Genomic DNA, 22,956 nt, shown 5'->3' on the forward strand with positions numbered 1-22,956 from the left:
GCCGCTTCATAACTCAAAAGTTTATGCGGACTTTTGAGTTAATTCGTTTGGGGTTCGGAGTAGGAGTCTACTCCGAGGGTGGGGGCTTAGGTTTCATCATCATCACCTTTCATCATTTCATTAATCATCAAGAAAAAAATACGTCAGACATGGCTGTATGGGCATAGTTCCCTTTGCCTTACCCTTCGGGGAAAACCAAAACAAAAAAACAATCCAGAAACCGCGTATAACGAATATTGTAAGGCTTTTTGGCGGGAAACGGGAACGGGACAGTTGCTTTCTTCATTGAATGATCTAAATAATTAATACGAAGTGGTGTTTTGTGGTTAATGATCGCATTAAGTTAGTCGGAAGACATTCGCGAGTGTTATTATATTGGAGTATTCAATAAACAAAGTGTATCTGCCTATTTTCGCTTCGTGTCAGGAAGCCGCTTCATAACTCAAAAGTTTATGCGGACTTTTGAGTTAATTCGTTTGGGGTTCGGAGTAGGAGTCTACTCCGAGGGTGGGGGCTTAGGTTTCATCATCATCACCTTTCATCATTTCATTAATCATCAAGAAAAAAATACGTCAGACATGGCTGTATGGGCATAGTTCCCTTTGCCTTACCCTTCGGGGAAAACAAAAACAAAAAAAAAAAACGAATATTGTAAATAGTCGACAGCTCACTTTAGTTTCTTACTTCGTTTAGCAAAGCAACACATACGAGTTATGTGCATAAAGAACGTAACATTGTCATTTTTTTGACATTTGGTAACATAACCTTAAAATAGAAGATTATTTGTATCTACGGGAATTTCTCATCTTTTGTAAATAAATTAGTTAATGTAATGGGAGTATCGCGAAAGTTTCTCAACTGGTACGCCAAACTGGCACCTGCTCGCGGTTATGTTCCTCCACCATATGAACACGTAGTACAAATAGGAGATCCAAGATTACGTAAAATTTCAGAGACTGTACCTCTAGATAAAATTAAAACCAAGGAAATCCAAACAGTAATACAGAAACTAGAATATGTCCTCTATAAGTACGGTAGTGTTGGAATGTCTGCGCCCCAGATAGGAGTGAACTTAAGGATAATTGCAATGAGACACACCTCAAAACAAATTTCACAAACTGCCAAAGAATCTGCTTTACATAGAGGGATGACGGAGGTTCCTTTTACTGTGAGTGAGTATGACCTGGTTTCTGTTAAATTTGAGCTTAAACACTCGAAAGTTTACTGTACTTTTTTTTTCTCTATAGGTATTTATAAACCCGCAGTTGAAAGTGGTTGACTACAAGAAAGTAATCCACACTGAGGGTTGTGAAAGCATTCGAGGATTCTCTGCTGATGTGCCGCGTTACAAAGAAGTACAATTAACAGGTATTTATTTGTATTCAAAGATGAATCAAACTTTAATATTTCTGAAAATTCAAGCAGCTATGCTTTTCTTAGTTGCAAAAGTTGTTTCATATAATTTTGTTACTCACTCGATTGTTTTACTAAACTCAATATTATACCTCATTCTTTTTCTTTGCATAATCTCTTTTTTTTTAATGTGATGTAGAATGTAAATTTGCCACAAATGGCAGTAACTACTTTTCCGTTACAATTTTCTTCAGGGTTGAACCAACAAGGAGAAACAACATCAAGGACCTTTAAGGACTGGGCAGCGAGGATAGCCCAGCATGAAATGGACCATCTAGATGGCAAGCTGTATACCGATATTATGGATAGAAAGTCTCTGTCTTGCACCTGTTGGGAGGAAGTCAACCTGTCCCAAGGAAGAGTGGTTTTACCATTCACTCCTGAATGAATGAGTTAGAAATCTTGAATAGCATGAAGATTTTTATACCCTTTAAAATGTAGCATGGTTAATGTAGCTGAATGACGGCAGGATAAAAGATATAATGCCTAATGCAAAAAAGACAAGATACTGTCTCTTTCGCACTAACAGTGTAGAGCTTAGTACGAAAGAGATGAGATATATGTTGACATGATAATTGTGTCACTTTAATCAGGCTAAGAGTTTAATATATGTACAGACAGACAACAATATATAAATACTGTACTGTGTCTCTTAAAAATAACTACCCCTGAACAGCATGGTGTAGTGCTGTAATGGTGTTCTGTTGTAGAGTGATGATTTGATCATCATTAAACACTGTAAACTATGAGGCTGGCTGGTATAAACACCAAGAGTGGCTCAAGCCTCGAAAAAAAATTAGATTAAAAAAAAAGTTTTGGTGCGTGGCCAATATCCATTTACTGTCTCTTGCACACTAGGCTATAATTGATATTTTGTCCTGCTTTAAATTCACCTAGCTATATTTATCTGAGTATAAATAGGTATATTTTTACGGAAAACAAATGAACCTATCTTATGCATTTTGTAAATAAAACAGTCAACTATAATTTTAAGCAATTTATTTATTTGATAAAGCCTAAACAAAAAGTACCTGCTTTTTATATAACAATACTCTTGTCTTTTAATAAATATAAATATTATTAGTTAATCTATAACTGAGCTATAATAATAATTACAATTTGATAGCACTAAGTTTCATTATGCATGGTTGAGAAGTTTAAAATAGCTGCATTTAAGAGTTAAAATTGTAAGTTGTTTTATATCGAATTTATTCGACTAATAACTCTAGTATTAATAAGTGACTTCACACTAATCAATCTCATAATTTGCCATATCCAAAAATTCAGTCCTCAATCTTACTCTCGGCGTACAAAACTTGCATGCTTACCTATCAAATGCGTAGATGATTATAACAATGGAATTGTGAAAGAGAGAAAATGTTACTATGACAAGATTTTGGAAGTTTTATTACAATGGTATGACCATAAACAATGTGACAAGTTAGCACTGACTGTTACATTCAAAGTCTAGTTTCTAGATATGCTTAGATCTACAAGCACTAGTCTAGATTGTTTCGATATGATAAACGTGCATTGTGAATAAGTACATTTTCGCGCCGTAATCGGAACGCTCAACTACAGGGATTTTAAACCCAATTTACAATATTATGTAGTTGAATATGCACTGTCCAGCCACTTGTTATAGGCCGGTCACACTTTGGTTAGAAATTTGAGACGACTAACTCATGCCCAGTGTGCATGCTCTCAGAGTAGATACATGGAAACTGGGGATTGTTCCTGCGTCCTGTGTATTCACACAGTCACGACACGAATTCGTACGAAAACGCGTCCAAAGTGCGACCGGCCTTAAGATATACCGTACCCATTTCATACTTCAACTCTTTCTCTCTTTCATATCTCTCTCTAACTCCCTCTACCGCAGTGGGTTGCTCGCCAGCGACGTAAGGCTGGTGAGCGAGGGCGGGCCGGAGGGCGCCAGGCTGAGGCGGTCGGTCTCCTCGTCCGCTTGGTTGTTGCGCAGCTCTTGGAGAGTGTACACGAACTTGGTCCACTCGTCGTGACGCGGTTGGGCCATGTGCTGTTGACAAGTATAGTTTTATGTAAAAGATCTTAAGTAGAAAGATTTGTTTATGTTGAAGAGGAATCTGCAGCACAGTTGTACCTTGTGACCCAACTAGTCGCTCAGTTAGTTCCGCCCATACAACAGAGATGGCGCTTAGCGGACCTAAAACGCGCTAACGAAGTTGTCACAACACCTTTGGATTGTCGATTCTTAGTTACAATCCAACTTGTGGCTAGCGGGTTACTATGCTCTAGTCTTTAAGTCAGACAACTTGGATACCTCCGCCAATCCGCGGTGGAATATTATACTTCAAACATTCTTCAGTTGATTGTGTAGTGTTTGCCTAGTAGAGCGGGTCGCGTATAGGTTATTAACGTTATAGAATAAGGAATAATACTACGTATAGAACGGCAACTCTCCGTTCCCCATCAGCGTCTTGAGCTAGGTTTACTTCACTCCCCCTCAGACATAGTATAGTCTTCAATCGTATAGCAATAGACGTCACACACACAGATGCGCGTGAACGATAACGGCAATGTGTAGTGTCTGTGTAAAACGAGGAGTTTTGTATGAAGTGTCCGGGGTGTGGTAATGTGTACCTCAGCCAGCTCGTACACCCAGATCTGGCCGGCATCGTCGCCCGCACACACGTGGGACCCGGTGGGCGTCCACGACACGCGGTTGAACGCAGCTCCGCCCTCCGCCACGATCGACGCTACTGGCACCTGACGACATCAATGACAATAACATATAAAACATATAAAGAATTAATCAATTTATCAATAATAAATACCAAGAGTTGTCAGGAAAGACCTAACGTGTTTGTTAATAAATGCTTACGGCTACATACACAGAACTGTAGAGATTGACTGGGCAAAATACTGTGGAGGGTGATGTCCTTAGAAGACCACCCGTCCCGACGAGCTCTGACCTGGTGTGCGCGTGGAAAACGCAAAAGGGGGCGGCCTAAAGAGACCTGGCGACGCTCGGTTGATCGACAGTTAAAAACACTAGGCATGCCATGGAAGCTACACAGGCTGCAAAAGATCGCGAGAAGTGGAAATCTGTTTTTCGAGCCCTGCATCCCAACAGGGGATAAAAGGATTGCAAGAAGAAATACCATGAGTACGACATATGAACGCGTCTATTGATGGTTAATACGAGGAGCGTGCCACCCCTTCAGAGATATAGTTGTGTTGGTGTTTATTGACACCATACTTCAATATTTCAAACGAATTCTACAGATTCGTGTCGTTTTAAGGGTGAATCTCAAAATTTCAAGTTTGGTGGTGGCGAAATTTCATATTATTTTTTCGTGAAAAATTGGGTTCCGACATGAAAAAGATCCCAAAGGATCCTCGGTTCCGACATGAAAAAGGAATTTTTCAATTCCCAATTTTCCCAATTTCCCCAATTTATCACGAAAAAATTATATGACAGTTCGCCACCAAACTTGGCACATTTTGATATTCACCCTTAAGGTGATGCATTTCAGTCAGCTAGGTAACGGTGCGTCAGCAGATGGCGTTACTTCTGCAGTTTTCGTTTTTTTTTCCATTTATTCATTTAGTGTTAAGTTCTGACCCAGTGAAATGTTAGGTGGCGAAATCTTACATACATTATCTTTAAGTTAAGCTACAATTTTGAAGTATTTACTGCAGATATCATATTGAAACATTGCATCAAAAGTTGGTGTCATTTCAATTTGTGTACAAACACGAAGCTGTCACACACACATGCGAACTAGGTTAGCTATTAAAAGAGATGCATAATTTGAAGTCTACTTCTAACTTCTAAATGGCGCATTTGGTAAAGCAGTCGCCGCCATTCTTAAGTTTCACGGTTCAAACCCAAGTGCATGTTTTAATTGTTTTTACTTTTTGTATTCTTTTTTACAATTGAATTTGGCGAACTTTTTTTTACTAATAATATTATAATTATACAATAATGTACTTTGCACTAAAGTACTTTCCGTAATTTCCGTATTTTTTATTTTGTAAAATTCTAACAGGCATTAATCGCATGAGTGAACATGCGGCTAACTAAAAAACTACTGAACGGATTTTCATACGGTTTTCACCAATGAGTAGAGTGATTCATGGGCGTGCTTTAGGGTATATAATTTGTACAAGTATTTTTTTTTTTGTATAAAATGGTTCAAAAATGATGATGAATGTCAAACATAATTATCGTTACAAATATAGCCGACTTGGAGCTTTCGGCGAAAACGCTGCCTGAGCCCATTGAGATATAACAAAACAACGTATGGTTGAATTGTTCCTTTTTTGTAGGACTACCGAAAAGTCCACAATATGTCATAATAATTATATTGTGTATAAAGAATTGTGTATATGTATTGTATGATTTTACAAATAACGATCACAGTACAGTAATAATAAGGTAGATTTTTCCTAAATTGCGTCGGTTCAAACTTTGTCGCATCGCGTTTGAAAGATGTAATAGCGCTTCAGGACGTCCCGCAAGCACGGCGCTGATGTCGCAGTATCCGCATATAATTATTATGACTTGTCATTTAGTTCCAATAAAATCCGCGGGACTTCATACGTATGTCAGTGACAGCTGGTGATAGCATGCGGGACACTTAGCAGCTAATCGAATTCTATGTTGTTTTCGCGCCCAGTCCAGACGACTTGCAGCGCATTTCTGGACTTATATTTACGCGTGGTGTTTATTGTTAGGTTAGTTAGTTCTGGTTAGGACGTCTTTTTTTAACGAGGACGTTAAAAAAAGACGAGGCTGGGACGTATTGAAGTAGTATTTCCATATATACGCGGCCTGAAATGGGCTGTTTCGAGGACCTGAACTGGTTGCTGTCGAACTTATTATCACGTTTTCTTGATTAAAATTCATAAATAAGTCAAATAGAAAAAAGAAAAAAGATTTTCGTTAGTTTTAGATCTGTCATGATGTCTTGTCTGTGATGTTTGTTTATTATACATAAGAATTTCAAAATTTATCTTATTTTTTTTTCCCAAAGGGCAAGGCAAAGGGAACTATGCCCATACAGCCATGTCTTCTGTTTTTTTTCTTGATGATGATTAATGAAATGATGAAACCTAAGCCCCCACCCTCGGAGCAGAATCCTACTCCGAACCCCAAACGAAGTAAGCGACTTGTTGGCGCAAAGCGAAAATAGATAGGTACACTTTGTTTATTGAATATTCCGATTTAATAATACTATCGGGAATGTTTTCCGACTAACTTAATGTGATCATTAACCACAAAACACCACTTCATATTGATTATTTAGATTATTCAACGAAGAAATCAACCTTCCCGTTCCCGTTTCCACCAAAAAGTCCGCGGCAAAGAGAATATAAATAAATCTGTATGTTGGATGGAAAAACAATTAATTAAAAATGACTACTATTTAGGCCGGCAAATGCAACAACTTTTTTTTGATTTGGTTTTCCCCGAAGGGTAAGGCAAAGGGAACTATGCCCATACAGCCATTTCATTTTATGTATTGATTTTTTATTATAATATATGTCCTCTTTTAAAACACGGTACTTACCCATTATTTAAAAATGTTTAAATAATATGCGTTAAAACAAAAATATTTTTCCAATATTCCTTTTCTCAGATTGTAGTATTTTTAGTTTTTTATTTATATTTATTCTCTTCATACAAAATCTCTTTATAAATTGTCACTGACATTCTATTACACTTGTCAAGTAGTCAAAGCCTTTAGAGAAAAAAAAAACTATCACGCACACAAACTAACATTGACACCTCTACACGCTCAGCAAATACACTGTAATCTGCACCACTACAAATGTAGAATTGATCAAAATTGAGGGTCTGAAATATGGTACTTCTCGTATTCGGACCCTAAATTTTTGTTAGTTTGCGAAAATCATACACCAAAATATTACTATTTATCGGTTTTATAACAATATTCCTCTATCCGTTTTCCTGTAGCACTGCATCAACTTTTGTATGGAAAACGAATCACCTTAACGTTTCGCAAAAAGTGCCGGTGATACCTAAAGACATCAACACCAGACAGTTCTAAAACTAACTCCATCTCTGTCTTGCACTCGTTGCAAGTAAAGAACAGCGATATTTTTGGAGCTGTCAGACAGAAATAAAACTCCAGTATCCAGTCTCTCTGGCTTGTTACCTCAGTATCTCTATTCAGGTTCCACAGGTCGAGCCTGCCAGCAGCGTCGACGGCGGCGAACAGCGCAGGGTGCGCCGGCGACCAGCGCACGTCCGACACGTAGTCGCCACTGTCCTCGAACGAGTACAGCGCTTTGTTCTCCTGGAATTTAAACGATTCTTTAGTCAAAAAGCAACAAAATATATCTTTCTTTATGGACAATCAGGTGACTCAGCTTGCAATGTTCTAAACGAACTAAGAACAATCTCACAAAGTGACTTCGATAGTTCCCACCAGGAATCGAACCTCCAGATCGTGAACGAACGCTCTAATTTAATAACCACTAGATCATGGAGTTCTATACGATACTGATCCCAAAGAATGGAGAAGTGTCATCTCATCTCTGTCTACTGAAATCATCTAAGGTCATCGGCCTTGCAACCCACACCAAAGAAGTCTGAAATATCACATGCTAATCAAAACGCATCTCCTTACATAGCCGACCCGTAATGGAGCAAAGTAGTGGAGTGTACTCTGTGCTTCCTCCGCTCCGGTAGACTGAAGAGATGCCGGTGTCCAACAAAGGGACGTACATGATCTGAATCATCTCCCTCTGTATTCGTTACGGTGAAAATTACAGTAGGTGACATATAGGCTATTTATATTTCTGTGTATACCGTTGAGACGTGGTAGCCCAGTTGGTAGAACGCCTGCGTCTCACTTTGAGGTCGCAGGTTCAAATCCAGCACATCCCTAAACCAGAATTCAATTCATGTTTGAATCATAAATGATTATCACGTGGTCAGCGGTGAAGGAAAACATCGTGAGGAAACCCACATTCTCGAGACATGCATTTTCGGAGGTATGTGACCTAACCCGTATTGGGCTGGTTTTCTCTTCGCGGGTTGAAAGGCCAGTCGCATCACCTGTCAAATTGTCAGGTTAGGTAAGGGGACCCTGTGAAAAACGGGATAATGCTAGGGGGATGATGATATTTCTGTGTTTACTGACCTTCAAGCTCCACAGCTTGACGCTCCAGTCCATGGAGCAGGTGAGGTAGAGGTGCGACAAGTCGACGGAGCCGGGCGCGCAGTGGCAAGACACCCCCGTCACCGGCCCGGCGTGAGCTTCCACGCACTCAGTTACTCCAGCGCGTTGGCCGTACAGGCAGCCTGTGGGAACAGAGTTAAGGATTTTACAACACTAGACAAAAGTATAAAACATGTAAGAATAATAGGGTGAATGAAACGGAACGTTAAGGTGTGTGAAAGAGAAAGCGAGAATTTAGCGAGAGAGACAAGAGGATGGCGGAATAACAGGTGCATGGCGGTGGGTTGTTTTTTGAGTCGAAGATGGAGAATGGATAAAACTGGAAAATAAAGAAAGTTGTGAAGAAAATAACAACACCTACCTACCTAGAGACCTATAACATTTATGAAACAAATAAAAGAGAAGGTGCAGGTCGTGTCGTATCGGGAGGTGAAGGTTTTGGCGGGAAGAAGAGCGGAATGGCGATTACTCCACCGACAAGAGCGTAGCTCTTAAATAGAGAGAGAGTGAAGAATATATAATTGTTTTCAGCATGCCCGTCACACATTACTAGTTTTGCGTTTTAAAGATAATGTTTACCAGTCGTTCGTTCATTCCGTCTCACTCATTCAACTAAAATTTGTCTTTGTTCGGTCAACCGTTCTGTCCAGCGTCTTACCGCGTTTATTCATAGTGCTCATTTGTGTGAAGTACATGTGAAGTCTGTGTAATAAACCAGTACCAAAAACAGTGAGCATTAGTCCTCCAAACCCTATTGCATCTATACACATAATATAAAAACGAAAGGTCATTGACTGCCTCCCCCTTCTTCTTCTTCTAATCCTTTTATCCCCTGTTGGAATGTAGGGCTCGAATAACAGATTCTGCCTCTCACTCATTACAAAATCTAAGAATTTACAAGTGCTAGGAGTCTCAAAATTTGCACCAGGGTTCCTTTTAGGACGTAGGTGCTCGATCATAAGACGGGATTTTGCGAAATTCAGCCCATAAGAGTGTAAAAAGGGGTGGCAAAGTTTATATGAAATTTCTACGAACGAAGAGGCGGGTAACAGCTCGTACACATATAAACAGTAATGAAATAGAGAATATTACCTTAATTCAATAACCTTGTGTTTTAAGCGTGAATGATTGCAGGCGGGACAACGTATCGTCCTGACAAAAACTCCTTCAGAAAGATACCAGCAACTCACCAGTATAGATATTCCCATCTTCACTGCCGAGCACGAAGTTATTGACGTCTCCGTGAGGGAATCCCATGGAGGTGACAGCCACAGCCTTGCTCTGCCGATGCTGCAAGTCCAGCGTTTCTTGCGGTTGCGACAGCATGTCTAGCGACCACGAACACATGCGGCCGTCAGTCGACACTGAGATTAGGTTGTGGGCGTTCTGACTGCCGACTACTGATAGGCAGTATACTGGGTGCTGTGGGAGAAATGAGGTGGTCAATGGAAATGACAGTTTGCAAATCAAACCTAACCCAACCGAATCTTGATGGGCGGAGCTACAAGTTTCCAGAAGATAATTAGCTACCACATTTAGTATGAAAGACCTAAGATATGTTATAAGACCTCTAAAACGTAGCATGATTAGAATGGCAGCTGGACATAGATATAGTAGTTTCTCTTTCCCACTAACGATGTACAGCTTTAGTACGAAAGAGACGAGAGATTTGTTACTCTAATCATGATACAGCGTATAGTAATCCATAACCCCAATACGTCCGTCGAAGAAAACTTAGTCCGACGATTCTCACGACATTTCGAGGATAAATAATCAAGCAGAGAAATCCCAAAGTTTCAGGACTTTAGTTAACTCTTTAGGTTTTATTCCACTTCACCATTTAAGAGTGGAAAGACGTCACTCACCGTGTGTGCTAAGGAAGACAGTGGCGTGCGCTGTATCGGTGTCCGTTTCTGGACACGGTTATCCCAGAGGACGATCTGGCCTGAGTACGTGCCGCCCAGAATCAAGTTGGGATGGAACCTGAAATTAAAACTTTGTAAACTCACATACCGTGATTATAGGCAGTTTCCTTTCCTCATAGGAAATAAGTCGACTAGATCTTAGATGAATTGGACAACTCGAAGTAGTTTCGAGCACTGATGATGCTGTTGCAAGTTAATTACTTCGCCTCCTACTGACCTAAAGACAGGAAATAGCTTTAATAATCAAAAGCTTTACCCACCTCGCAAAAGTAGCACTCATAACGGGCGACTGGCAATGGAAGATGTCTTCGGGCGTGGTCTTCTTGAACTTGGTGTTCCATACGAGGCATACGCCGTCGGGGTCGTGCGGTGCGTCATCGCTGTTGTGGTACGAAGCCAGCAGTAGCTCGGGGTGCGCTGACGACCAGTCCAGGCAGGTCACGCAACGACCACGAGACCAACGCTCGTCGTAGAATGTTCGGACTAGAGAGAGCTTCGCGTCTGATTTGTCGTCTCTGTTGGAAAAGTGCTCATTTTATAAATCTTCAAACGCTTAAACTCAAGAAACTTATTGGGTATAAGTTTCAGGGAGTTCATGTTGTTCCTTGGTAGCTTATGGTGTTTTTCTTCGGAATTTAAAGAAAGAAAGTACTACGATTCTGACACACCACTTTCTCTTCTTTATGTATGGTCGCCGGTGTAAAAAAATGAAAATTTTAATTATTTTAATCTCATTTCAGCGCGTAACTGATATATAGATTTTTAATGGACTAAAAGCACTTCCATTTGAAAAATCCTCGACGGTTTTGGCAAACACCTTTCCAGGACATACACATTTCCAGTACAATAACTTACTGAGCATTCTCACTGTCGCCACCTCCAGTGTAGTCGGTGTAAATATCGACGGACTCCGCTAGCGCTCGCTCGATGACCCGTCCGGCGCGGCTCATGAAGCTTTGGAACGCTGGCGACAGCATTATCGTCTGCTTCTCATCCGCGCTTAGCTCGTGAACTGTTGGGGATAATTGTAGGTTAGACGCATAATTGAAATTACGAATTATTTGTTTTACTCGGAATTTTATAGAAGTTGTGGAAATCGTCAGCATAGCAAGTGAAATCTTGTCTTTTACATTTTGTCCAAGAATATAATATATTTTTCCGTGTTTTCCTTGCAAGCCTGTATACTGCTGCAAAGTTTAAACAGTTTAAAACTAGAATTTAATTTGGGAGTCTTCAATTTCCTAGTAACAATCCTTTGAAATGAACTATTTCAAAACTATCAACAGGTTTTCAAGTACTCACTTTTCTTCTCCTTCTCTTCTTCTTTCTTCTCAACAGGCGCGGCAGTGACCGCCGGCTGGACCTCCTTCACCGTCGGCAGCCCATGTGGCAGGATCCCCGGAGGCAGCTTCCCATGGAATGCTGCATCCTCTTCGTCGCCTTGCCGAGCCCCCGCGTCGCCGTCGAATGTAAGCACTGGACGGTGAATAAGAATGGCCCTTGCGGGGTGCGTGGTGTGTGCCGCGACAGCACGGCGGATTTGTATTGGCCATATTTATAATCTATGGCTTCGGAAATTATTAACCAATTTTAAAACTGGAAGTTTCATTGAGACGCACTTATTTTGAATAAGATATTTGAAAATAGAATTATTTCAAAGATTATTAGAAAAAGTATTACAGAAATCCGCCGTACATTTTTGTATGTTATAATTCCATGAAGTTTCCCTTCGCAGTCATGAGCGATTAAAACTTTTTTTATTATTATTTTCGTTTGAAGGTCAATAAGCTTTCTCTAATGTACTAGTAAGATTTTTATCAGTGCTTAAATAAGGTAGTCCGGATAAAATATAACTACTCCTCGCCAGCTATGTTTTTTGTTGTTCGGATAAAGTTGTTAAAACGTCTGTAGTAACTGGTAGATTTACACCTAGGAAACTTCATGTAATCTTTAGTGTTTTAAGAGTGGTGTAGCACTAATAATGTCAATGTGTCAGTCTAATACGGGCACTAACACTTTGTGGTGTCACTACGGTTACTACTGAAGGGATATACGGCGTTAAGCATCATAATACGTAAGCAGCGTTATGTTGGTAGTTTAGTATGTAAGTTGTATAACAAAATACTAGTCACTAGTTGGTATAAATGTGTTTAGTAATTGTCTCCTCTCTTTAAAAGACCGTCCCTTTTTTGTTTTTGATATTAGGGCGTATACGTAGACATTGTGAAAAATAACTATTTTTTTTTTCTATGGTTTTTTTTTTAGATATATTTCGACATATATAAATATAAACCCACGGTTAATGACATATATTGCCTGTGCTAGTGGCTACACAACTAATCAATTAAATAATTAACTCATTAATAGGTTGATACGGTTGGTAATCCACCTCACAACCCACACGATAGAAGAATTCTCTGATGACAACCCCTAACTCTGGTATCAGAGTTGATATGGAGAAGGCCTCATGGTTGTTATTTGATTTTAGAATTTTGAAACGACAGGTAAAATAATTTTATACAAAAAAATGTTTCGCTACTGCCACAAGCAACATCTTAGAACCAATAGGTTTTATGATCATGATTTAAAGCATTCAGCCTGTACTTTAAAAGCACTTTCACATTAAGATTGTCAATCGCACCAAAAAACTGCTTACATATTATTGAAAACTTCACGCTCGAATTGTGTTTGTGTTTAGAAGATTTTAATTTCATAGATAACACCAAAAGAACAAAAACCTCAAATCACTACCAACAATTGAAAATTCCAGAAAAAAATAATTTTTCATCTGTTTTTTACACTTGTTTTATTACAAATAAAATAAATTAAAAAAAAAATATATTTCTGAATGAATGTCAGCATTCATAAGTTCAATCAAAAGAGTGCCAATCCAATCAAATCTCAAACTTTAGACGCCATATTTGTTTTCAAAAACAAGTTTAAAAAAATAGATTTTAGAAGTGAAGGTTTTTATCGTTTTGGTTGCGAAACTAGAAGGAAAATTAGCACAACAGAAGCGTGATGACTACATGTTACTCTATATCACTACAGGGATGACAGCTGACGCCTGTGTTATTGTCTCATGAATGTTCTAAGTTTGTGTTGTAACTGTATGTATGAGCTTATGAATGAATATGGCTTGATGAAAGCTACAGTAATCATTGCCAATCATGCTACGAGATTTCAGATTGTCCATTGTATGAGACATGAAAAGAATATGCTGGACATTTCAAAAAATTTTGTTTGAGATTTTTCCGTATTTGAATCACTTAATTGTACACATTTGTACACTTATACTTGACAAAATACAGAAGAAATGCTCCTTGATAAATCACTATTTGTTCTATCTATTAACTGTCAAACAAGGTACCGTAATACATAATGCTAATGCCTGTATCCCCGAAGGGGTAGGCAGAGGTATAGTAATATACAACTATACTATGTTTAAATTCCCTGTAGTAAGCCATTAACCGGGCACAAATCTTAGAAACCACGTGATATCAATTTTGAATGATGCAAATATGAATTCAAACTCAAAGTCGGAATTCGAACCAACAATACGATGTAAGGAACGCGTTCTCCGACCAGGGCTATACGGATTTTTTTTACAAATTTATAACATACTAAATTGGTGTCCTGAAGGTTTAGTATGTGAAAATAATGGCCCTGATTCCAGCAGACACCTCCTAATTTTAGTTTAAGTTATACCTGTCATTTTCTTATCCGCCGAAAAGGAAAGAGACGGATGATTGACAGCTCTTAATTTTAGGAAGAATGAGTAAATGAATGAATAACCCGGGCGAATCAAAAAGGTATCTCGCTGGTATGCAAACCGTTTGACGTATGCTGTCAACATAATTCTGGCGGGCTATTGGCCAATGTAAAATTTTTAGACGGTTGTTTTAGATTTGTACTTAAAATTGACGTGTGTTCCATAAATTTTATACTTGTCGATTACCCGTCCCTTTACTTTTCGGCGGATAAGAAAATGACAGATATAACTTAAAATAAAATTAGATGGTGTTTACAGGAATTAGCACCAATGACAAAAGGCTTTGCATGCGGAATAAACGTCAATCATATAGGTACTACGTTTAATGTCATACCGTCGTCTATATTGGCAGCAGTAAATAGAATAGCATAATTACTGTAACTTGTTGCTATAGGGATTTTACCAGTTCCTTTTGATAATATAAAAAAGTATGTATTCAATTTGCGACTTTTTTACAATAGTGTTAGACTATGCAATGGAATGGAATTTTATCAACAGGAAACTGAAAACGTGTAGTAACTAGCTTGTCTTATTCAAAAATATACTTATAGAAGCGACACAAACCTACAGAATGACTAAATTATAATTTATACGAATGTCAACATCGAGTCGGACATAAAACAGTTCTACGCTGAAGCTACGCGACAACTGTATCATGTGCAACTAACACACTTTGAAATGCAAACTAAAAGCATTAAAACTTAGGTGACAGAAAGCCTTTGAAAAATCAAAATTAGCCAAAATCTTCCCGAGCTCTCCACTAGAGAGAAACATGTCTCATAAAAAACATAAATATAATAATAAAAAAATAAATCCTAAATAATACAAATTATATGATGACTTTCAGTCATGCATACACACATTTTATCTGTCACATGCATTTTGGGTATAAATTAAATAATAATAAAAAACAAGATTTTATATTTGACCTTGTCACCGATAGTCAATATGAAACATACAGGCCAGTGACTTTTTATAATATTTATTATAAAAGAAAATAAAAATGTCATCTAGTAAATTAAAATATTTTATAATGTAAAAAAATAACTAACATGATTTTCTAATTATTTATATTATAAGAAGTCAACCTGTAGACATCTAGCAAATGAGTTCGTATCGAGCTAATGTGCTAAGTTAAATGTTGTTGTTAGCATCTATTCGATAAGTAGCGTTACTTATATGAAGATAAAGATAAGTTACAAACAAAACATGCTATAGTCGATGTGAAAACGAAATAAGAACTAGGGTACTGGCAGGATCTACTAACTCTGGCCAATCACAGCGCAGGGATTTGAAACGCGAGTGGTGATTGGGTGACCAAGCGCTGCGATTGGTCCGCGCGTAAGATGTAACAGTTCCCAGTTCCTTTTCCATTTTCGTAGCGACTGTTGCGAGTATAAGTGACAGTGGCACAGGCTCTACCAAGGGCAAATTTAGTTCCACAATGACTGTTTATGGTTCGGATTTGAAACCTACCTGTGAACTCGTCCTCCCACTCTAAACCCGGGTTTAGATTGTACTCGTCTTGAAAAAGGGAGGAAAACAAAAAACAATGTCAGTATCTTTCGACCATTATATAAAAATCAAACTATACATAGATTAGCATAACAGTGCTTTACTTTACAGCATGACCTAATCCCATTCCAACTACAAAATAATTTTCGAACGTCTTCTGATTGGCCGAGTTTGGCTGGCCGATGAGAGAACGCGATTGAGTAATTTTTTTGTAGTTTTACGCCATGGGTCGAAGAGTTAAGACCTGTGCAGTGTTTGTTAGTCGAATCGGAAGGGTAAGTCAGCGTGAGATGATATGGCAACCCCGATACTACCACCATATTTGATATACACATATTACGATATATTCGTATATTTTTTTTGTATATTTGCGGCCATAAATATTGGTGTCCAGTGGAAACCTCGTGGAGAACTCTGGAAGGCCACAACTTTATTAATATGATCACATCTCGTTGATGTGTTAGTTTGTCCCCGCCCTACTTGTGCCCTCACAGATTTCTTGATAAAGTCAAGGCTTAGATCTTTCTCGAAATAAAACTGAATAAAAACAACAATGACAAGTTTGTTTATCAAGTAATCTGATCGTTTCTAAACCTTGTTAGTTGGAAATATCTAGAAGCGTGGTAGAAAGTCTCTATTTACAGAATATTATTGAAATTGACAATAAAGGTATGTCACAACCGACACCAAGTTAACCGACATATAAAAGAGGTATGTTATAGGATGGAAACTGACAAAGCAATCGAGAGGAATAATGACTTACCGTAGTAGTCGGTTGCGTGTGCTAGAAAGGGACAAAAATAAAAATTGCTCGTCAGTTCAAATTGCTGTCATTTTACATTGAATTCTAACTATTTATTGTATATATATAAAAAAAATTGCACTTCCAAAATTATAAGTTATGACTTGACTTGATGATATTTACATAACAAAGAGTGACCAGAGTGACTTTTTACACTAAACTTTTATCTTCTTCTGTCAGATTTACTAGTTTTAGTCGATATTTATAGTCTGAAAGTCAAAAATTAAAAAGTCACCCTGTAAAAAAAATAACAATGAATGTTGACCATGGTTTCGATTAGTTCATGTTATGTAGCCCATGCAATGGCGAAAGTGTGACGTGAAACATGCTCGGACACTCGGTTGACCCATAAAACCCCCCCAAAATCACAAAATCGATCAAACAAACTAGACCACATTACAACAAAAAAAACTTCCATCTTTTTAAAAAATGAACAGAAAATTGTGTATTTTTTTACATTTTGTCGGAAAAAAACTTGGCTGTTTCATAAATTATAAAAAATATATATATTTTGTTCTAATGTGGTCATTAAAATAAATAAAATTGCATGCATTTATTTAATGATATAATGCTTTCCAGAGACATCACTTGTGTTGTGTCAAAAGTCTATAAAAAATTGACCAGATAACAGAGATTCTTCTGAATTTTCAATACTATTAATAACACAACTATTTATGTTTTCATTGTGATTTGTCGATTAGCTATATTATAGAGGAATATTATGTGAATTTCATGAAGGTTCCTAATAATCATTCAAATCAAATAAATTATATCTTAGAGACAGCCAACTGTTATTTTATGCAATTTTACCCGTCACTAAAAGTTGACCTAATCTGACCTTCAAAAACAGACGCATATCGACAATAATACATTTCAAAGACTTCCTTCAAGCCTTACAAGTAGAGCATACTACGACTTCACATACCCAAGCAATGTCTATGGAAAGCCAACTTTAATATAATGTTAACAAGATTGTAGTTACCTTTGCGCGGCCGCCACCAGTCCTCCATATATCCTGCAAGCGGTGATGCATTGGAAGAGCAGCCTTTTTTTATGGTAGCACAAACACAAACATTGCACCAAACACTCAAACAGTATTTACTTTTAGTACTAACACTAGTTATATGAGGACGACACAATAAGCTGGGAGAACCAAAATTATTAGGGGTGTCGCTTGAGTTTATTATAAAAATTAAAAAAAAAAGTATTCTTCACTACATCAACTGACCTCACAACCCTGGTATTACTGAGCCGCGTAAGGTACTGCCCTTTATTTGGTAAGGACATTGCTTGAATCACCTGATTGTCCGAAAAAGTAAGATGATTCCGTGCTTCGGAAGGCACGCTAGGCCTTTGGTCCCGGGCTGCTGGCCCAAACACCTCCATCAACCCGCACTGGTGGTGGAGTATGCTCCATACCCCACCGGTTGAATGAGGGGAGGCCTATGCTCAGCAGTGGGACGTGTATAGGCTGTTTATGTATGTATGTAAGGCTCTTGATATGACTTTTGTAACGACTACATAAAAAAAAACTCAAAAAAGAAAATAAAAACTAAGACTATTAGATTGGGATAGTTAGATGTACATTCATTGCATAATGAACTAAGTACCGACGCTTCACGGAAGTTCATGTAATACCAACATGATAGGTGCAGAGCCGTATCGCCGTCTTATTGAAATAGTAGCTAAAATCAGTACCTCTGGTAAACATTACTATAACCGGCCAGTAACAGGGTTTTCATACTGCTGGTCAGGCTTTAAGCCACAATAAATTCAAGCAACACACCAAATCTCAAAACCAAAAAGTAGATACTGCTGGAGTAACGAAAGATGTCATTGGTTAGGGATAGGTTCATTTGCAAATCGAAATAAAAGAACGAGTCATATCACGCTAAGGCCCCTGCCCACTGGGAAAGTTTAGAAGTCCTTAGTTTAGAGGAATAATATTACGTATAGAATGGCAACTCCACTCTTTCTCCGTTTACCTCACCCTCCTCGGTCTTACTTTAGTCTTCAATTGTATGGGGTCTGTCCACACCATTATATAGGTTGTGGGCGTGAGTTTATATACGTATGTATGCGCTGATAATTTTGGCTTGCGTCTGGCTGCGGCAGCCTGAGTGCCTAGTGGGCGGGAGGCCTAAGAATTTTCAGAAAGTTATGATAAGAGGGAAAAAAGAAATTTAATAAATAAATTGGCAAAATTTGCAAATGATTTTGTTAAAACCAACACCCAGACATCACAGTTTTTAGAATTATATAATTGATTAATAAATTAAAAATGTAAGTTCTCAAACAATTTGCAAATATGATATCATGAATAGGGAACCAATTAGAAGGATTATAATCGAATTTAATTCAGTTTAACATTCATAAAATTAGCATTGTATCTTTTTATACAAACCACCTTACCAATAAAAAATAAACAAGCGTTGAATGTGGTTAAGTATTTGGCAGCCAAGCAAAAATCCAATTATCAAAAAATTCAATTGAACATTGCTTGGCTGTCACATACTTATATACACATTCACCGCTTCTATATTTTTATTAAAGTGGTAAGCCAGTTAGTGTAAGAGAAGTACAGAAATTCTTTACAATAGTCATATTCGAGAACTTACGATAAATTATTATTAGAATTAATGTCATGTTACACAGAAAACATTATATTACAAGAAAATTATCTATTATTTCACACTGAAAATGTCTTGCAAACTTTCATGTTAATTATCAAACTTCACCACACATACGTAACGTACACTAACACACACACGCACACACTCACATACACCAGCTAAATCTATCATCTATACAATCGCTGTCCATCCGAATTCTATGCAGTCCTGAAAAGCATCCAGTCCAATTTGATGACATAGCTCAGTAACTTATTACAAACTACTGTGTATATATTGTTGTGCAATAAAGTATTATTGATTGATTGATTATATAAAGAGGTATTAGTAAGTTTAATCTATGGAGATGCTGAACCGATTTAGGAAATTCTTTCACCAGTAGAAAGCTACATTATTCCTGAGCACGGAACAGATGAAAGAGGTTGGAAAGGCCCTTTGTAATACCACTGTCGCCGGTTCAACTCCACTCTCTTTTACAACCACTCCTGTAAACAGATAACTATTATAGCTCTACTGCTTCTCGAATTCCATAGCCACTTTACCGGCAATGTATATGTTAAGTGATAGGCCGCAATTCTATCATTACTTTTCGTAAAATACTGCATACAATTTTCTTGCATCTCCTTGCATCATAGTCGATCGATAATTGATTACAATGTTGGTTATAATGCACAAGACGACCTTTTAATATACTATCGCGGAGCTCTGTGGGTCGTAGAGTTTGCGGACGAGTGGACAAAGTTGAAGTATAAACTATTTGCTCATACTCGTATGACGCGCGTTTCGCGCTCACTTGAACGTTCCAACCTCTTGTTTCTATTTCGTGTTCCTAAGTGTTATAGACTATATTTGATAATCTAACTCCACGCAGACAGAGTCGCGGGTGGAAAGATGGTATTAGAATAAAACCATTTTTTTAATTGATTATGTTGTTTACTGCATTAACAGCTCATAGATTTAAATCATTGCGCCGGGTGAGGCGAGGGGGGGCCTGTTTGACTAAGCAGGGATCCCTGCTACAATGTTTAGTTAAGGTATTTTCTGTTTTTTGTATTTATTTTTTTTTCTTTGTATTTTCCATTTTTATGTTTTTACAATAACTTTATAAATTTAGAATAAAAATGGCAACTTTATACCCAAAAAAAAAAAATAATATTCAAACATTTTTGTTTGTTGATATTGTTTTGTTTACAATATATTAAACGAATTTCCTACTAAGCTATGTGCATCAAATGGCAACTCTCTAAAGGTAAATTACAGAATCCTCCCATAATATTTGTCATGGCAACACTTACCATCTCTCAGCTCCGCTACGCCGCCAGACGCCGTGGTCTGTGTTTGCTTGGCATAAGTCACGTTTTCTTTTGGCGGGATGTCAGTTGATTGTACCGACACCACTTGGAGTAGAAGCGACTGCTTCTTCGCTCCTCTGTTGGGAATGTAAATTGAGTTATGGTAATGAAAATTCAAGTATAGATGTGACAATCAAGGGTATTATACGTATCAATGATTAGGTGGATGATCTTTAACCTTTTCTAATTGTTAAACGTGCTGATAGACTTGAATATTCACAAAATTCTCAAAAAATCCTCTTCTGCAGAAGTTTTCGATATAATTGGCGTCACACGCGGCGCAGTTGCTGTGCTGCGCGTGCGCAGGCATTAAATCACTTATGATATACGATACGACATTGTCATAAAATAAATAATAATAGGTACTACGTATTTAACGATAACTCTCCGCCCCGCACCAAGTCCTATCGGGCGGCGACCTCACCCCCTGTGAGTCTTACTTTAGTCTTAAATGGCAATAAGCGGCTAAGGAGTAAAGGGTCTACATCTCACAGGCATTTACGCGTTAAGTGGCACCATAGAATAAGGAATAATACTACGTATAGAATGGGAACACTCCACTCCCCACCAACATCTCAGCTAGGTTTACCTCACCCCCCCTCGAAGATAGTTTAGACTTGAATCGTGTAGCGTCAGACGTCACACACAGATGCGCGTGTACGGTAACGTCAATGTGTAGTGTCTGTGTAAAACGAGGTTGTTTGTATGAAGTCTCCGGGGTGTGCTGGCACTGTGGCTTGTGTAAGGAGTGTTCAGGGTCCAGGATGTAGTGTGCCATAGCATACTGTGTGTATAATAATCAACAAAAATAAACACATACCCCTGTAAAGGCAAACTGCTCTTGTCAGTGTGCGGTAGACTGACGTCCGGAGACGCAGTCTGCGGCGGCGTGAGTGACGTCATCGATGACAGGGACGAGAGCACGTCCTTGACAGGAGCCACGCCCAGCGACGACAGCATCTCGTCCAGGTCGCGCCGGCTGTCGATGCTCGACGCTGTTGACGCTCTTTGCTGCAAGTGAATACAAACATACACAGTGTTATTACAAAACTATGGGTAAAGATAAACTAGGTTTAAAACAGCGAACCGCGCCACGAAACTCTCAACATTTAAAAAAAAAAAAGAAATGACATGTCATAATAATTCTATGCAGAATCTGCGAAGGTAGCGCCAATGGCCGCAGGACGTTTTTCTTGTCTAGGATGGATTATGATGCCACCACTTAGAGCATGTGACCTTACCAAAGCTTCCTCAGCATCTTTCTGTTCCTTCTCCCGCCGGCGGCGATCCTTCTCCTCTCGCAGAGCTTGGAGCTTCGCCTTCTTCCGCTCCAGCTCCGCCTTGCGGTCTGACATGCTCGACATTGTTGATTCTGAATAACAAAAGCAATATAGCTAAAGTAAACAATTAACTGAGAATAAGTTATGGTACGTATTTAGGTGGACTCCTGTGTTGTTTAAAAGAAACAGTGACATACTTCCTAACTACTCTAGGCGATTCCCTAACGACTTAATTTTACCAAAAATGAGAACAGGCTTGTATAGAAATAGCTGCTACCCTATGTTACTACCCTAAGAAAGTAAATTTTTTTAAGCATTTAAAACTGGTAATCTCCAGAGAATGATTGTCCAGAGCAATAACATTAGTAAAAGGTACCTACTTAAACAAATACGCCAGAGTACTTATGAACCGGTTGTGAACCCATTTACGAACTAGTATGCTGTTACAGTTCATGAAATCATATACAACTTATAAGGGCTATCTTTCCATGTTATTAGAAATGCGTACGCCCGAAGCAATGATGGTGAGGAAGGTACCGCCATGTATATGGTAAGGCTGCGGATTCCAATCAGACATGGCTGTGTGATGTCATCACGGGTGCGCTCGATCAATGAGAAAGCCGTGAGAAAATGAATCATCTGCAATAAATCTCCTTACCTTGCTATTAAACACCGGATTACACTATAAATTGCATTTTTCTTCTGGATAAGCTTCAAATCAGCCGCAAAACGTGGCTAAAACCAAAATATGGATAACGGGAACAACACCAAAAGAACAAACCAAGTCGTAAACATAAACTATAGTTAACAGATCATTACTATACAATAACTTTTTTATTTTTTCAATTATTTACACATAAAACTTTTACAGATATCGAGAATTTGATAAATTTTCACGATTTTATTTTACTACAGTTTCGCTTTACTTCAGGGAAAATCTGTAGGGAGTGGGGAGAATTGATCAGTGTTTCTACTTTCTTGACATAAGATCTTTTTATTCTTCTACTTTTAAAAATGAATTAAATAAAATTGGTTGATAATTTAATAAAATTAAAGTTATAAAATATATTT

General features: G+C 38.2%; 2 protein-coding genes and 1 long non-coding RNA gene across 12 annotated transcripts in view; 2 read left to right on the forward strand and 1 right to left on the reverse strand.

Annotated features, from left to right (window-relative positions):
• Positions 1-710: 710 nt before the first annotated feature.
• On the forward strand, positions 711-2,406 carry LOC126369344 (peptide deformylase, mitochondrial-like). The gene is made up of 3 exons (XM_050013695.1): positions 711-1,168; positions 1,248-1,368; positions 1,608-2,406. Exons 1-3 carry the CDS (start codon positions 833-835, stop codon positions 1,799-1,801), a joined length of 651 nt encoding a protein of 216 aa, XP_049869652.1. The 5' UTR covers positions 711-832; the 3' UTR covers positions 1,802-2,406.
• LOC126369336 (cytoplasmic dynein 1 intermediate chain) lies at positions 2,396-22,837 on the reverse strand. Of its 10 annotated transcripts, none has more exons than XM_050013678.1 (16): positions 22,544-22,837; positions 21,847-21,977; positions 21,426-21,616; positions 20,549-20,682; positions 17,606-17,638; positions 16,585-16,605; positions 15,783-15,830; positions 11,837-11,974; positions 11,390-11,546; positions 10,795-11,049; positions 10,475-10,592; positions 9,800-10,031; positions 8,571-8,731; positions 7,581-7,721; positions 4,036-4,161; positions 2,396-3,451 (listed from the first exon to the last, which is right to left on the reverse strand). In XM_050013678.1, exons 2-16 carry the CDS (start codon positions 21,967-21,969, stop codon positions 3,287-3,289), a joined length of 2,043 nt encoding a protein of 680 aa, XP_049869635.1. In that variant the 5' UTR covers positions 21,970-21,977; positions 22,544-22,837; the 3' UTR covers positions 2,396-3,286. The 10 variants fall into 10 exon arrangements, with proteins under 10 accessions (XP_049869635.1, XP_049869632.1, XP_049869639.1 ...); XM_050013675.1 differs by having other exon boundaries at positions 11,837-12,010; XM_050013682.1 differs by lacking the exon at positions 17,606-17,638.
• LOC126369352 (uncharacterized) overlaps positions 6,732-22,956 on the forward strand; it is a 49,600-nt gene continuing 33,375 nt past the window's right edge. Inside the window, exon 1 of the long non-coding RNA XR_007566691.1 lies at positions 6,732-7,418. This is a non-coding gene — a long non-coding RNA (uncharacterized LOC126369352). The remainder of the gene's footprint in view (positions 7,419-22,956) is intronic.

Source organism: Pectinophora gossypiella, chromosome 9 (genome assembly GCF_024362695.1).
Source record: "Pectinophora gossypiella chromosome 9, ilPecGoss1.1, whole genome shotgun sequence".
Classification (NCBI taxonomy): domain Eukaryota; kingdom Metazoa; phylum Arthropoda; class Insecta; order Lepidoptera; family Gelechiidae; genus Pectinophora; species Pectinophora gossypiella.

What these genes read in the sequence shown, in the direction of transcription:
- LOC126369344 (XM_050013695.1), top strand. Translation starts at nt 833, where the DNA reads ATGGGAGTATCGCGAAAGTTTCTCAACTGGTACGCCAAACTGGCACCT. An exon ending in TGACGGAGGTTCCTTTTACT is followed by an intron (nt 1,169 to 1,247) that starts GTGAGTGAGTAT and finishes TTTTCTCTATAG; the next exon opens with GTATTTATAAACCCGCAGTT. An exon ending in CAAAGAAGTACAATTAACAG is followed by an intron (nt 1,369 to 1,607) that starts GTATTTATTTGT and finishes AATTTTCTTCAG; the next exon opens with GGTTGAACCAACAAGGAGAA.
- LOC126369336 (XM_050013675.1), bottom strand. Translation starts at nt 21,969, where the DNA reads ATGTCGAGCATGTCAGACCGCAAGGCGGAGCTGGAGCGGAAGAAGGCG. An exon ending in CGTAGCGGAGCTGAGAGATG is followed by an intron (nt 17,639 to 20,548) that starts GTAAGTGTTGCC and finishes CACCGCTTGCAG; the next exon opens with GATATATGGAGGACTGGTGG. An exon ending in ATGAGTGCTACTTTTGCGAG is followed by an intron (nt 10,593 to 10,794) that starts GTGGGTAAAGCT and finishes TTTTAATTTCAG; the next exon opens with GTTCCATCCCAACTTGATTC.